The 17,157-nt window shown below is 38.4% G+C and overlaps 1 protein-coding gene across 2 annotated transcripts in view; it reads left to right on the top strand.

Moving 5' to 3' along the window:
- Positions 1 to 587: 587 nt before the first annotated feature.
- LOC127430121 (roundabout homolog 2-like) overlaps positions 588 to 17,157 on the top strand; it is an 86,819-nt gene continuing 70,249 nt past the window's right edge. For both annotated transcript variants that reach the window (XM_051679623.1, XM_051679622.1), the window contains exons 1-2: positions 588 to 894; positions 9,590 to 9,916. In XM_051679623.1, the coding sequence (XP_051535583.1) occupies positions 834 to 894; positions 9,590 to 9,916 (388 nt within the window). In that variant the 5' untranslated portion in view covers positions 588 to 833. The remainder of the gene's footprint in view (positions 895 to 9,589; positions 9,917 to 17,157) is intronic.

The following is a 17,157-nucleotide window of genomic DNA, read 5'->3' as shown; positions in this document are numbered from 1 at the left end:
TGTATATATATATATATATATATATAATAAAAAAATAAAGTTAACATTTATCAGATGTTACATTAAAAAAGCTGCTTGGCATATTCATTCTGCTCTACTGATCATGTGATTAATCACAATTATTTTTTAATATTGACAACCATGGTGTTTTTCTTCATATTGTCTTTGTATTTTAGGAAGTGGGACCCCTCACAACGGGATCATAATATTTCGGTGGTCTTCCTTGGCATCGAAAAGTTTGAAAACCCCTGATCTAACCAAAGTAAATCATTCTAACATAACTGAAATAACTTTTGAATCGTGGAGGAAAAGACATAACATTAAAAACACATGTCAGACTTGACAGTGATAATAACGATAAAAGCTGTCGCTTTAAGATTTGTTTGGTGCCGCCTGAAAAATACGTTCTCTTCCTGAGAACGAACTGTGAAGCTTCGTTCTGCAGAACGCTGCTGTGAGCGGCACACGCGCACAGTCGAGCGTCGTATTCATACGCCAATGAACTGAATGGATGAAACAGCCAATGAACTCTGTGTACCGCAGTCAGCGCATCTTCAGAGGAGGGACATTCCAGCAGAATGAGTGACGGAAGGAGCGCACAAAGTAGTAAGATAACAGATCAGCGTCGTCATGCAGAGCTATAACCTATACAAAGTCGCGCGCATTTCAGATTAGGCATTTCTGAGACTTTATCGTAATGTAGCGCTGTGGATTTATCTAAAAGAGCAGTTGAAGTGGAGTGTAGAGTGGTTTTCTCTTTTTCTCATTTTGTTTCGCCTGATACGTTGCGTATGCCGTAAAGAAAAGCGCATTTCTCGTTGAAAGCTTGACCAATGGCTTTGGCTGTCATAGGAACTCTATTACTGATGCTCTTCAACATCTACGGCTCTTTTGGTAAGTTAGAAAATACTCGTGTATTGATCCGCTGGCTCGCGCGATATCAATTCAATATACAGCGCGTGCCAGTTTAATTGGTTTGACTCAAATGTACTGTTTATGTTTGTTCAACGTAAATACAGCCAACTGGCATTCAGTTATGCTCCTTCAATGGATTGCTTGTTGTATGTAAATTGCTTAACAGGTTAATAGCCTAATTTAGGGAACAATGCAACACATCCTCGACAATCCATTTTTTTACTACAAATGTTGAGTCACATCAGGTCACATCTGGATAATAACAGCCATAACAGCTTCGGGAGACGAAAATAAGAAAAAGTTTTCTATTAAAACATTGAAAAGGTCATCATCGCTCATACTTTATAAATGAACAACACATGGTTAGGTACGCTGTCACTAGATATAATACAAGACAGCTGTGTTTTTAAATATTTATGTTCAGGCACTTATGAAAGGGTAAGAGAGAATATTGCTTCATTACTTGGGTAGGCTAACAGAGATTATTACAAGACAATATTATTATTACAGTTGCCAATACCAATAGTGCAATAGAAAAAAAAAGTATTAGACTATGTTGTGATTAGAAATGCTATTTATTGGGGGGCCTGGGTAGCTTTGCGAGTATTGACGCTGACTACCACCCCTGGAGTCGTGAGTTTGAATCAAGGGTGTGCTGAGTGACTCCAGCCAGGTCTCCTAAGCAACCAAATTGGCCTGGTTGCTAGGGAGGATAGAGTCACATGGGGTAACCTCCTTGTGGTTGCGATTAGTGGTTCTTGCTGTCAATGGGGCATGTGGTGAGTTGTGCGAGGATCGTGGAGAGTAGCATATGCCTCCACACGCTGGGAGTCTCCGCGGTGTCATGCACAACGAGCCATGTGATAAAATGCACGGATTGACGGTCTCAGAAGCAGAGGCAACTGAGACTTGTCCTCCACCACCCTGATTGAGGTAACCGTGCCATCAAGAGGACCTACTAAGTAGTGGGAATTGGGCATTCCAAATTGGGAGAAAATGGGATAACAATTTTATATATAAGAAACTCTATTTATTTATTTAGTTTATTTATTTTATTTTGTAACTTTTTCTATTTATTTTTCTTTTTTCATTTTTGTCTGTTTTTAATGAGCATTCTCAGAAGATCTGTCTTAAAACTGTTCATGATACTAGTTTTTACTTTATTAGAAACAAAATTAATTAAAGAACTGTTTCCATGGTCTGCTATATTCTGTAGTAGGTTTACCAAGTACAATCAAAGCTACCAATACCAAACCTACCAATACAGTTGCAGTTCTATTAGTGTAGAAAGGAAGGTATTAGATTATGTTATGACAAGAAATTGTATTTATTCATTTATTTTTAGATTTGTTTGTTTGTTGACCATTTTTTAAGTTGCATTATCAAAAGATAGTGTCTTAGGGTCATGAGACCAATTGCTGCTGTGTGAGCAGGTATAGAAAACAAAATTGATTCAAGAACATGTTTCCAAGGCCTCCTATATTCTGCAGTGGGTTTAGCGTGTTTATATTACTGGTGAATTGACCTGTAAGAGACTGACCTAATATTTTTGGCAGGTGCAAGGAGGGATGTCACTGCTGTATCATCAGTCTGCATGATGTGCCCCCCTGCTGAGGCTAGCTTAATGGCCTTCTGCATTAAAGGAGACAGTGGCTGCTGTACAAAGCAAGCTTTAGAAACAGACTTTATAAGCTATGCATCTGTCTCCCCATTGTGAGGGTGCACAGTATGAACATTCTGTGAGCTGAAAGCATGCTTAAAATAGAGCAATGCATGTTTTAATATGCATTGGGTTATCGATTTGAATGTCAGCTGTGAATATGAAAAGCATTAAATGCTATGTGGTTTAGAGAAAGTTTGGAGTTAAAACATACTGGGTAATGTGAAAGATGATAGATAATACAAGGCATAGATAAAGCAGACTTCACATTCTGGTTGCTAAGAGACATCTGTACTACAGGCAGATCTGTTAGATGGATGGATTCACAAATTGGACAAGATACAAAATACAAGGATTCACCTTGTATTTCTTAACATGTAGCTACTTTTGCCATGACCACAGATTAAATAGTTCATACAGATTTGTAATCCTCATTGCTTTCTCCAAGATTAGTCCAATATTTTCATATAGTGTGCATGGATTAAATGAAACTCTTTTAATCCTGTTTCACACTGTTTATTTTAAGACATATTTAAATGTTTACACAATTTACAGTGACAACATCATATCAGTGCTGCTTAATTTCTCTGTAGAGCAACGATTCATTTGGCTTATTGCTTTTAAATAGCAAATTAGTTACCCAGCTTTAATTTTCATAAGTAAATGTGTGTGTTCCTTAAATAGTGTGTATGGATGTGTTTGTGTATATTTATATATTACATTGAACCGCAGACCACAAACTATTCCACAACTGTCATAACCTTGCAGAACCCAAGTCTTTCTGTGCGGACATTGTGTTTTGTCTTTGCTACATGTAACGCATTATTTAAATTCATTTAAACCAACTGATCTCAGTTCAGAAGACTCTGGGCTGTCAGTAAAGGGTAAAACTTTCGATGTACTGAGTCATGTGACAAAATAACATGGCGCCAATCACAGCAGAGTTTGTCTTTGGCAGAAATGCCAACAAAACTACATCTGGTTAGAAACCTACCTGTTTGAGTCAAAAGATTCTCTAGTGTCATTCGATATGCCATTTTGAAAATTTGAGCAATTTATCGTGAAATGGCACGCTGTTAAACACAATGACCACTATAGTGGACGATAGCAATCCTAAATAACCTACACTCACTGAGCACTTTATTAGGAACACCTATACACCTAGTTTTCATGTGATTATCTAATTAGCCAATCATGTGGCAGCAGTGCAGTGCATTGAGTCATGCAGATATGGGTCAGGAGCTTCAGTTAATGTTCACATCAACCATCAGAATGGGGAAAAAATGTGATCTCGTGATTTCAACCGTGGTATGATTGTTGATTGTTGTAACTGCTGATCTCCTGGGATATTCACACACAACAGTCTCTAGAGTTTACTCAGAATGGTGCAAAAAAAAAAAAAAAACTAAAAAACTTCCAGTGAGCGGCAGTTCTGTGACAGAAACGCCCTATTGATGAGTGAGGTCAACGGAGAATGGCCAGACTGGTTCGAGCTGACAGAAAGACTACAGTAACACAGATAAACACTCTGTACAATTGTGGTGAGCGGAATAGGATCTCAGAATGCACAACATGTCGAATCTTGAGGCGGATGGGCTACAACAGCAGAAGACTACGTCGGGTTCCACTTCTGTCAGCCAAGAACAGAAAGCTAAGGCTGCAGTGGGCACAGGATCACCAAAACTGGACAGTTGAAGATTGGACAAACGTAGCCTGGCCTGATGAATCTCGATTTCTGCTGAGGTACACAGATCTGTGTACCTCAGCAGAAAGAGATTCGTCAGAATTTGGTGCCAACAGCATGAATCCATAGACCCAACCTACCTTGTGTCAAAAGTCCAGGCTGGAGAGGTGGTGTAATGATTTTTTGGTAGACTTTGGGCCCGTTAATGCCAATCAATCATCGCTTGATTGCCACAGCCTATTTGTGCATCCCATCATGGCCACAATTTACCCATCTTCTAAAGACTACTTCCAGCATGATAATGCATCATGTCACAATGAAAAAGTCTTTTCAAACTGGTTTTATGAACATGACAATTAGTTCAATGTTATTCAGTGGCCACCATTCACTGGATCTGAATCCAATAGAACACCTTTGGGATGTGGTAGAATGGGAGATATGCAGCATGAATGTGCAGCTGGCAAATCTGCAGAAATTGTGTGATGTAGTCATGTCAACACTGACCAGAAATCTCAAAGGAATGTTTCCAACATCTTGTGGAATCCATGCCACATAGAATTGAGGCTGTTTTGTGAGCAAAGGGAGGCCCCACCCAGTATTAGTATAGTGTTCTCAATAAAGTGCTCAGTGAGTATATATTTACTGTGCATTTTTGTATTGAGAAAAACTGTTACTTTCAGAGGCTTTATATGGAGTTAGGATGAAAATAAGGTGCATTTTGATCTGTTCTGGACCAGTGCAGACAGACAGCACACTGGTGGTATAGTCATTTGCTAAACAGGGTGCAAGGGAGTGTCCTGAAGATATCCTATGCAGCTAAGTGCATTGCATTAACTCCTAAAATCCGATCAAAAGTTCAGTTTCAGGCTGCAGATGATGTTTGGACCACTCAACATGTTTGGCAGACATGAGACAATGGTATTTAGTACATACAGATTTTATAATGTATAATTTTATTTTAACATGGTTGGCAGTGACTGGACAATGCTGGCCATTACTTTGTATCAGAATTCTTTATGCAAATTTCTAATTGGTAAAATGCTTCAGCACTAGCTGTCACTTGTTTGTTTGACAGTGTATAGAGAGAACATTGAGATTTTGTTGCCAAAAAAACAAACAAAAAAAAACAAACATTGTAACATAAGTTAAATCAAGTCAAATTATTTTTATTTTGTATAGTTTTTTTTATTCGTGCTTTTCCCGATAAACATTTTTCCAAACAAGCTTTACAGAAAATCAGCTGTAATGTCTTTAACATCTCAAAAACATGAATAACCAACACTTCTGGAAACATAATAAACAATTTGATTAAAAAAAATCAGACTTTCTATAGCTTGGTATTATTTAAAATTTCGCAACTTAGTCCTGCTGTTTTTTTGCATGTTCATTAGGAGCTACTAGTTACAAATCAAAAAGGGAAATGAAAAATGCACACAGCAGTCACACTCGGGTCTCGGGAGGTTAATGTAATAGGGCTGAAGCTTAGAACTGACATAAAAAAAGCCATGCAGTTTGTGTTACTTAGTGATTGCAGTCATGTTAGAGCAAAATAATCAGCTATAAGAGGTTCAGCTACCCCCTAACCCCAACCCTTAACCTTACCATCAATGGAGTAAAAATTTAATTTTAGAGCGAAAATGCAACCTCTGAATTAGGGCTGGGTGATATGGCCAAAAATATGATCACAATTTATTTTTTCATAAAGTTCGATATCATGATATACACTACATTTTGTACCATTAATGGGAAATGAAATGCATTCCACATGTTTGTTAGACCTCAAGAATGAAGAATGAATAACTTGTCTATTTACAAGTAGAAGTATACTCAGTTTAATCCTACATAAGGTGTGTGACCTCTTTTCAATTAAATTTTGCCTATTTCATAAGTCTTCAGCAGATGTTTGACTCCACTGATATACTTTTTTTGTGATGCTCCACACTCGAGCTCAGTATGTGGAAGTAATGCATACACACAACGATACACAACAATATCATATTTGCCGGCTAGCGGCTACCTAACCTTGACAGCAGGACTATGTAGCTGCAAGCCAGCAAATACTTCCTAACCAGCTGATTTCATGATTGTGATTAATTTAGCTAATTGTATAACTTTACTGAACTGCTTACGTTTTAAGCAACACCTGATCGTCTAGATGTAGAACATAGGCTTAATGTTGAAAATTGCTCAAAAGTTTAGCATCAATATCAAAGATATATTTTTTCCTGATAAATATCGATATCGTTTTATCGTTCAGCCCTAATCTGAATCATGCTCACCATTGTTTATGTGGACGCAGTAATTCGTGCAATGTGCTACCAGGAAAAGGGAACATATTACTCCCATCTTGTCTTCCCTTCACTGGTTGCCAGTTAAGAACAGAGTCTACTTTAAAATTTTACTCTTTGTTTATAAAGCACTACATGGCCAGTCTCATAGGTACGTCAATGACCTTCTTAGGCCCTGTAATTCCTCTAGGCTATTGAGATCGTGCAACCAAATGCTTTTAGCAGTTCCAAGATCTAGACAGACATCTAAAGGTGATGGAGCCTTTTCTGTGGTTGTCCACAAGTTATGGAATGATCTCCGTATTCACATCCGGTCCTCCCCTTCAACTGAGATTTTTAAATCAAAGTTGAAGTTTTATCTTTTTGAATTAGCTTTTAAGTCTGAGTAATGAATTTTTAAGTGAGTGAAGACATTTTCAAGTGTGTTGTAAAGGTATGTCTCTGATGTTCTGTTTTCTTCGTTTTTATTGTTTGTTCCACAAAAATTGTGAAGCAATTTGGATAACGTAAAGGTTTAAAAAGTGCTATATAAATAAAGATGAGTTGAGTTGAGTAATAAATTCTACAGAATAACTGAAATATTCTGAGGATAAAAGACAAATTCGTGGCTGAAGTGTTATAATTTCAACACGTTACTTAAAGATTGTGTGGAGCTCTGAATTATGACAGATTTGATGAGCCACATTAAAAGGTAGACATAGGTACAAATTAGGCTCAAAGGTAAAGTTTAAGAGTCTATGATCCAATAGTTTAGAATATCTTTAAAATAACTGATAACATGTGACAAAATAGAGAAGATTTTCCTGTGAGATTAAAGAGTTGGATTGATTTCAACTGTGTGAAACATTCGTCCTGCTGGAGGAGAGAAAGTCATACAATGATCTATAATTGTACGTTTGCATAAAGTTTGCAGAGAGTGCTTGCTGTTTGGTTATCGGAGCTGCGTGGCATGGTGATCATAAATGCTGCGAGGAGGCAAGACAGGTTGTGGAATGAAGTTGTGACGCAGAGCACAACACGCCGCTTGCGGAGCCGAACTCGACTCGAGTCTGCTTGCACAGAAGCTGTATACAGCCGTAGGAAGTTGTAGCCTGGTCAGAGCAGAGGTTGCTGCAGTAGCGAGCTCACGCTAAAAGGTTGCTCTGGTTTGGAGAGATGTTTATCATTTAGAGTAGCGGTCGTTTGAGAGGAAGTTTGCTTGTTGTGTGGTTGGCCCTGTGTTCCAAATGGAATAAATCACCCTCTGAAGGGCATTTGAAGGTAGAACAATCATGATCATGTGAAATAACTTTGAACATACAGTAAATTCAAATAAAATGCGAGTTCCAAAAGCCCCACACCGTTTAGCCCTCACAGTGGATTGAAAGTCTTTGCAGGGAATAGGGCATAGGGATGATCACTTCTGAATGGAGCGCACAGAAGAACGGGCTGCAAAGCGAGGTAATCAGGGCTGAGAGGAATTAAACACCTGAGCGGGAGAACCTTTTTGAAATTGGAGTGTGTTGGAAAAAGTTTGAAATCAGTGCTGATCTTTGATTCCCTTGCCTCAAATTAAAGCTGTGATGGAGCTCAAGTGACGTGAAGCCGGAGCAGTGTCCAAAGGTGGAAGTTAAGATGAGAGGACCTGTATACGGCCATATTGAGCTGTACTACAGGTATACAGCGTAGCAGTGGCCGCTTGCGGAGGCCGCTTCAACACCAAATGCATCCAACACTTTTTTTTCTCACCAGCCAGGGTATCTACCACTGAGACATACTGTGAAAATTAGGATCTCTTGCATAATTCTCTTGTGAGTTACATGTGTAAATATTTAAAGCACTTTGTCTAACTGCATGACAGTCTTAAAGAGAATTTTGAGTGTGTTTTCACATGATTATGCTTCGGGACTAATTTGGATAACGTATGCCCATAGTATTAACTGTTATACGAACCTATTAATGTACATTTATACCTCAAACTCACACATTCTAAAGAAAGCAGCGACTGTGTACGATGTAAATCTCTGACAGATAATTATCCTTTTAAATCAGCATAGCCTGCTCTTTTCATCTGCGATTGGATTGCAGTCTTTTTTCTCACAAGGAACAATTAGCTTGCCATAACTTATGATGACACCTTTGAGTATTGGTGAACGAATAGAAACATTTATGTGGAGTGTAATGTACAGCAGGATGCTGATGAAGTATTTAGGTGTACATGACTTAAGTTTTTATGAAAGTCATTAAAATTAAACTTTAGTCAAAAAAGCTGTGTATTCCATTTGTAGTGCTATTATGTAATTCTCTCACTCTCACACACACACACACTTGCTTTATACTGTATATTAATAGATTATCCATTTGAGGAGATCTGAAAAGGAGGTTTTGTCTGATTTTGTTCACTTTTGGGGACCAGTTTGTCCCTAAACTATAGCCAAGTAAATACACACAAACACACCTTAACAACCATAAAATTTCCACCCTTTTAACATCAAGTAAAGCTCAACACAAAGCCACAGCTGTGCATTGTAATGCATGTATTCCACCTCTTAAAAGCTCCAGCATACAAACAAGAAAGCCTCTCTGTTCATTCCATAGCCCGGGCTGGAGCAGAATTTAGCACTAATGGGCATTGAGGTTTGGAGGCTCATTCACCAGCAGTAGCCATGCTAGGCTTAGCCTAAAATGTCAGCTTCTTTTAACTTTTTTTAATTTCATCTAGCTCTCGGGACTGAAAGCTTAATAGGTGCTGAGTCATCAGCCTTTCAGAGGTCTATCCCCAGCTCTTTTTCCCACTGGCCATTAGAAGTCTCTTGTCCCTCATTGAATCTGTTGACTGATGCTGGCTAGTGGTGTAGTTTTAGTGTAGCTGTGTGCTTGAATAGTATTTCGCCAGCACTCAAGACATCCCCGTTACCAAATAGTTTGTACTAAATACATGTTAGATTTAGTTAACTTTTATTTTAAGTAGTTCCATGCCACAATGTTAAGGGATAGTTGAACTAAAAATGCTAATTCGTCCTCTCCCAGACCCTTCTAATCTTCATTGTTGATTCCACACAGGGTCCCGTCCACGTTTAGAGGACGTTCCCCCCAGGATAGTGGAGAATCCCTCTGATCTGATCGTGTCAAAGGGTGAGCCGGCCACCCTGAACTGCAAGGCAGAAGGTCGCCCAATGCCCATGGTGGAGTGGTACAAAGATGGCGACCATGTTGAAACCGATAAGGACGACCCTCGCTCCCACCGCATGCTGCTGCCCAGTGGCTCTCTTTTTTTCCTGCGCATTGTGCATGGACGCCGCAGCAAGCCCGACGAGGGTGTTTACACTTGTGTGGCTCGCAATTACCTAGGAGAGGCTGTTAGCCGAAACGCCTCGCTGGAAGTAGCCGGTAAGTCCTTTTTGATTAATTCCACCTTGTTTTGTATATCTGGATGGAACTTACCGTAACTGTGCTGAAATAAAAGTAATCTACTCCTCTCAGGCGTGGCCTGAGATTTTGTTTGTTGAGTTTTTTCATGGCTGGCAGCTTGTGAGTTTTTGCCTATTGTAACACTGGGCTGTGATTGTATTCTGCTGTTCAGCTGTGCTCCGGGCCTTTGACTCATAAAGTCATAATCCAGCTCTCTGGCACTGGAAAGACTCCATATCTAGCTCTTCTGCCAGAAGAAACTGGATTTTCAAATTGGTTGATTAGGATAGGAATGCAAGTAATTAGAATTCCCAAAGTTTCCTCATTTTAAAGCTTTTATATGTTGTGTATTTTCCACATGGCTGCCCCCTTTACCTTATTCGAACCATGTCAATTACAATTCACAACTTAAATTGCTCATAGCGGCCTGATCTTATCAAAAGTCTGATAAGAGGTTTCTGGCTCTTTGGTGTGCTGTCTGGAGCTTGTGATGGAGGTAAGGCTGATCTAATGTATAAATTAGAGGGTCAAGGTTATATTAAGCCCATTTGATACCTTTTCATCTTGCCGACGGAAATGATTAAAGTATTTCCCCGGTTGAAATGGAATAAGATCTTAAAATAGACAAGCATAAATGCTGAGGGAGAGTTGAGCCCTTGGAGCCATTATAGACATTTGCTTACTATCCCAGAGTGTAGTAAGTAACTGCACCAGCTGGGTGAAAATTATTTGCAGTCATGTACTCAGTGGTAGATCTAATCCTGTATGCGAAATATTTAAACTCTTAAATAGATGTTCATTTTTGTACTACTATAAATTGAAGGGAGAGAAATGTTAGCTGACTGTTATTGAAACACAGTTTAAGCACTACATAATCTCATCATATTTTACTACTTAAAGGTGATGTGTGTAATTTTGTCGATGTTAAAATACTTTCTCCTATCCCAGGTTAATATGCCGAGACAACTATGAAAGTAAGACATTCGTAGTTTGATTCCCCTTAAAAGTGTAAACACTGTGGCACTTTCAAAATATTGCTCTGTTTGAGCATCCTGACCAGCCTGAAATAATGACACTAGCTCAACCAATGGAATGAGTTTGGGGTGGGATTATCTGTTTGCCCAGCCAATGGAAAACCAGGGGGATGTTTCCGGGAAGCCTGTTTGAAAACAGATACTACAAACTTGGGTTGAAAAATTTAGTTTCAGAATTACTGTGACTACGAGATGGCAACTTGGAAACTCTACTCTGAGATGTTCACGACCTTGGAGTTATGTTAAATGGCAAAACTCATAACGCTAAAATGGCTTTGTTGTTGTTAACAGCAAAATATGTAGCACTACATCAATTCATTAATTCACCTCTATACCGTATGGTCTTGCAAAATGTTTAAGAACAAAAAAAAGCACTCCGGATAACAATGGCATAATGAAACGACATCAAACACAGTATGTGTTTAAAACTTTTTACTGTTTGGGCCAATGCCATACATCCATCTGTCAGCTGTAATATCTATCTTTCTATCTGTCCGTCCGTCCAGCTGTCTGTCTGTCTGTCTGTCTAACTATCTATTTATCTACCTATCTATCTTTCTGTCTGTCTGTAATATCTATCTGTCTGTCTGTCCGTCTGTCTATCTGTCTGTCTCTTTCATCTATCTGTTTTATCTTACAAACATTTTTTGACTGTCTGTTGGACCTGTAAACTCTTTAAACTTCAAGCTTTTAAAACTATTTTAAACTCTGAGGGCAGGCTTTTTCAAGCCAACATCCATGTTTATCTTGACAAACTTTACTTATCTAGTTATTTTTGGAATTCCATTTGGTGATGTTAGTGATGCAGAAATTATTTCTCCTTTAAGCAAAAATAATATGAAAACTGTATGTATATATATATATATATATATACACACACACACACACTGGCAGCCAAAAATTTGGAATAATGTACAGATTTTAATGTTTCGGAAGGAAATTGGTAATTTAATTCACCAAAGTGGCATTCAGCTGATCACAAAGTATAGTCCAAACATTACTGATGTAAAAAACAGCACCATCACTATTTGAAAAAAGTAATTTTTTATCAAATCTAGACAGGCTCCATTTCCAGCAGCCATAACTCCAACACATTATCCTTGAGTAATCATGCTAAATTGCTAATTTGGTACTAGAAAATCACTTGCTATTATATCAAACACAGTTGAAAGCTATTCGGTTCGTTAAATGAAGCTTAACATTGTCTTTGTGTTTGTTTTTGAGTTGCCACAGTATGCAATAGACTGGCATGTCTTAAGGTGAATATTAGGTAAAAAATGGCAAAGAGAAAAAGCTTTCCCTAGAAACTCGCTATTCAATCATTGTTTTGAGGAAAGAAGTCTATACAATGTACATACGTGTGTGTGTGTGTATATACACTATATTGCCAAAAGTATTCGCTCACCCATCCAAATAATTGAATTCAGGTGTTCCAATCACTTCCATGGCCACAGGTGTATAAAATGAAGCACCTAGGCATGCAGACTGCTTCTACAAACATTTGTGAAAGAATGGGCCGCTCTCAGGAGCTCAGTGAATTCCAGCGTGGTACTGTGATAGGATGCCACCTGTGCAACAAGTCCAGTCGTGAAATTTCCTCGCTACTAAATATTCCACAGTCAACTGTCAGTGGTATTATAACAAAGTGGAAGCGATTCGGAATGACAGCAACTCAGCCACGAAGTGGTAGGCCACGTAAAATGACAGAGCGGGGTCAGCGGATGTTGAGGCGCATAGTGCGCAGAGGTCGCCAACTTTCTGCAGAGTCAATCGCTACAGACCTCCAAAGTTCATGTGGCCTTCAGATTAGCTCAAGAACAGTGCATAGAGAGCTTCATGGAATGGGTTTCCATGGCCGAGTGGCCATACATCACCAAGTACAATGCAAAGCGTCGGATGCAGTGGTGTAAAGCACACCGCCACTGGACTCTAGAGCAGTGGAGACGCGTTCTCTGGAGTGACGAATCACGCTTCTCCATCTGGCAATCTGATGGATGAGTCTGGGTTTGGCGGTTGCCAGGAGAACAGTACTTGTCTGATTGCATTGTGCCAACTGTGAAATTTGGTGGAGGGCGGATTATGGTGTGGGGTTGTTTTTTAGGAGCTGGGCTTGGCCCCTTAGTTCCAGTGAAAGGAACTCTGAATGCTTCAGCATACCAAGAGATTTTGGACAATTCCATGCTCCCAACTTTGTGGGAACAGTTTGGGGATGGCCTCTTCCTGTTCCAACATGACTGCACACCAGTGCACAAAGCAAGGTCCATAAAGACATGGATGAGCGAGTTTGGTGTGGAAGAACTTGACTGGCCTGCACAGAGTCCTGACCTCAACCCGATAGAGCACCTTTGGGATGAATTAGAGCGAAGACTGCGAGCCAGGCCTTCTCGTCCAACATCAGTGTCTGACCTCACAAATGCGCTTCTGGAAGAATGGTCAAAGATTCCCATAAACACACTTCTAAACCTTGTGGAAAGCCTTCCCAGAAGAGTTGAAGCTGTTATAGCTGCAAAGGGTGGGCCGACGTCATATTAAACCCTATGGATTAAGAATGGGATGTCACTTAAGTTCATATGCGTCTAAAGGCAGATGAGCGAATACTTTTGGCAATATAGTGTATATATATATATATATATATATATATATACATACACTACCGGTCAAAACTTTTGAAACACTTGACTGAAATGTTTCTCATGATCTTAAAAATCTTTTGATCTGAAGGCGTATGCTTAAATGTTTGAAATTAGTTTTGTAGACAAAAATATAATTGTGCCAACATATTAATTTATTTAATTATAAAACTAAAATGTAATTAAAAAAGATTTTTTTTTTTTTAAACGGATGACTTGGACCAAATAATAAAGAAAAGCAGCCAATAAGTGCCCAACATAGATGGGAACTCCTTCAATACTGTTTAAAAAGCATCCTAGGGTGATACCTCAAGAAGTTGGTTGAGAAAATGTCAAGAGTGTGACTACTTTGAAGATGCTAAAATATAACACAGTTTTGATTTATTTTGGATTTTGTTTAGTCACAACATAATTCCAATAGTTCCATTTCTATTATTCCATAGTTTTAATGACTTTAATATTATTCTAAAATGTGAAAAAAAAAAAAAAAAAAAAAAAAAAAAATATATATATATATATATATATATATATATATATATATATATATATATATATATATATATATAAATATATATATATAACATATATACACACACACACACACAACCGGTCAAAAGTTTTGAAACACTTACTCATTCTTTATTTTATATATATATATTCTCTTATTGTGTATTTCTATATATACTTTATTTTCTATCCACTTTTTATTTTTATTCTATTTTCTTTTTTCTTTTTTTTTTTAATTATTATTATTATCTTTGCCTTGTTGCTGTATTGTTTGTGCACTGGAAGCTTCTGTCACCAAGACAAATTCCTTGTATGTATAAGCATACTTTGCAATAAAACTCATTCTGATTTTGACAATGATTGAAATTGTCAAAAAACTGAAGATTTCATACAAAGGTGTACACTACAGTCTTCAGAAACAAAGGACAACTGGTTCTAACAAGGACAGAAAGAGATGTGGAAGGCCAGATGTACAACTAAACAAGAGGATAAGTACATCAGAGTCTCTAGTTTGAGAAATAGACGCCTCACATGTCCTCAGCTGACAGCTTCATTGAATTCTACCCGCACAACTCCAGTTTCATGTACAGCAGTAAAGAGAAAATTCAGGGGTGCAAGCCACTTTTGAAACAGAAAAACAAAAAGAAAAGGATAGAGTGGTCAAAGAAACACAGACACTGGACAACAGATAATTGGAAAAGAGTGTTATGGATTCTAAGGAAATCGACTCACTGAAGGAGGTGGGAGCCGGTCAAACATCCAACATAAGACACTTTATTGTCAGCACTTTTCAGTGTAACAAAGACATTCACAGGGTGCTTTTCAGCTCCACATGAACACACTGCTTCATTGGTCTCTCTCTCCCGGAGTCTCTCCACAACTGCCGCTCTTGTCGCGGTTTTATCTCTCGCTCGTTAAGGCTGCAATCACCCACAGCTGGGCGAGATAATCCAATGCAGGTGTCCAACCCGGTCTCGCTCCACACAGTTGCCGCTCGGCCTGCCCCGCTCTCCACATAGAGCTTAACCCCATTGAGCTTTTGTGGGATCAGCTAGACTGTAAGGTGCGTGAGAAGTGCCCGACAAGACAGCCACATCTATGGCAAGTGCTACAGGAAATGTGGGGTGAAATGTCACTTGAGTATCTGGATAAACTGACAGCTAGAATGCCAAGGATCTGCAAAGCTGTCATTGCTGCAGGTGGAGGATTTTTTGATGAGAACTCTTTGAAGTAGTTTAAGAAGTTCTGAACATTTTTTTCAAATTGTAATAGTAATTTTTCACATTATTAATGTCCTGACTATACATTTTGATCAGTTGAATGCCACTTTGGTGAATAAAAGTACCAGTTTCTTTCCATAGGAGTATGTGCATAAAATGTGAAATAATATTTGCTAAATGGTGCTACATTATTTCTTAATACTTAAAATATATATATATTTAGGATGTGAAATATTTTTTTGGAACAAAATTTGCTGAATGGTACTACGTGACCATTGACTCCAAGTCATAATTACTGCATGTAGAACCTTACAATGGTGCTGTAAGGAAGACTTGAACATAGAGGATGATTTATTACTGACAATTAAAGAAGAGAGAATAGGTTTTAGCTCTCCAGAGCACATAAGACCCAAACTCAGCACTCCTGCATACCTCAGATCGAGCTGGATATGAGCGCTTATTGCCCAAAGCTCGTGTTTTAAGTGCTCGTCCTTGTGGAGGATGAAGCGATGAGTCTCGGGTCATACACCAAGAGACCCGGCTCACTGCTTGCTGTATGTTCTCCTCAGCAGTGATAAATGTGCTAATTAGAGCTGGACAGTTGCCAGCGAGACAGCAGCGTGAGGGCATTGTAGGTGGTTTATGAAGATGGAGGATCCTGAGAGGTACAACAGGTGAAGGAAGGGGTGAGGGGAAGCAATCTCCCAATCTGCCACACTCTTCCTCCCACCCCTTCCCATAGAAAGGTTAATATATTTGAGGCTCCATGTCTGCATGCATGTCCTGCAGCTTGGATTATAGCAGCAAGCGGATTGAGGTGGAAAAAATTAATCGTAGATGGGATCAGCCTGTTTGTGATAAGTGAGCAGTATTTGACATGACTAGTCTGGGGCTGCAGTGTCCATATGTATTTAAGCTTATAGGACTCTTTGAAAACACATTTTTTTTTTGTGAACTTTCTGTTTAAAGTCATGTTTGAATCGTTCACTAGAAAAATCACAGATTTTCTTCTTTCTTTTTTTTTCTTATCTTTTCTTTTTTTTTTTTTTTTTAATGGACAAAAAATCTAGGAACCTAGTCAGGTCACATTCATTGACATTCCAAACTCAAAAGGAGTTATTTATAGCAGAATGTCCTAGTTGCTTTTTTCCAGTAAAACTAAATGGTGACCATGGCTGTCAAGCAAGACTTTCAAAGCAAGGTCTTCAGTGAATATCAATTTAAATTTAGTCTGTTCCTCACTCAATAGTCTACTTTTGTGATGCTTTTATGGTGCTTGTGGTTCCTTTTTGCAGCTTGACAGTCCCTAGTCACCATTCACTTTAATGTTTACTAAAGAAAGCAGCATGAACATTCTTCATAACATAATATAAGAAAGTCAAACAGGTTTCAAATGACATAAGGAGGACTAAATAATGATAACATTTTCAGTTCTGTGTGAAATATCACTTTAAAACTTGTGTGACCCCGCACTATACACAACGCATAATTTAAAATAATTTCAACCGACTAATCTCAGTTCAAAAGACTCTGGGCTGTCAGTAAAGGATTTAACTTTCAAATTACGGAGTCATGTGACACAACAGGGTTTTTCCTGGGTCAAAAATGGTCTTCAGTGGTGGCTGATGTACACGTTCATCACTGTAGTTTTTTTATTTATTTTTTTACAAAATTGCAATTAAGATTTAAGAAATGTTGTTGCATTTCATGTTAGTAATGACTATTATTTATTTTTGAAACCTCTGAATTCAAGAGAGTTTTTTGTACTTCAAGGTGCTGTGGGAAATCAAAATAACTTAACGCCTTATTTCTAAAGTGCTAATTATAAT

Source organism: Myxocyprinus asiaticus, chromosome 39, assembly GCF_019703515.2.
Source record: "Myxocyprinus asiaticus isolate MX2 ecotype Aquarium Trade chromosome 39, UBuf_Myxa_2, whole genome shotgun sequence".
Lineage (NCBI taxonomy): Eukaryota > Metazoa > Chordata > Actinopteri > Cypriniformes > Catostomidae > Myxocyprinus > Myxocyprinus asiaticus.
The sequence above is the reverse complement of the archived record's forward strand: the minus strand, read 5'-3'. Positions and strand labels throughout refer to the sequence as shown.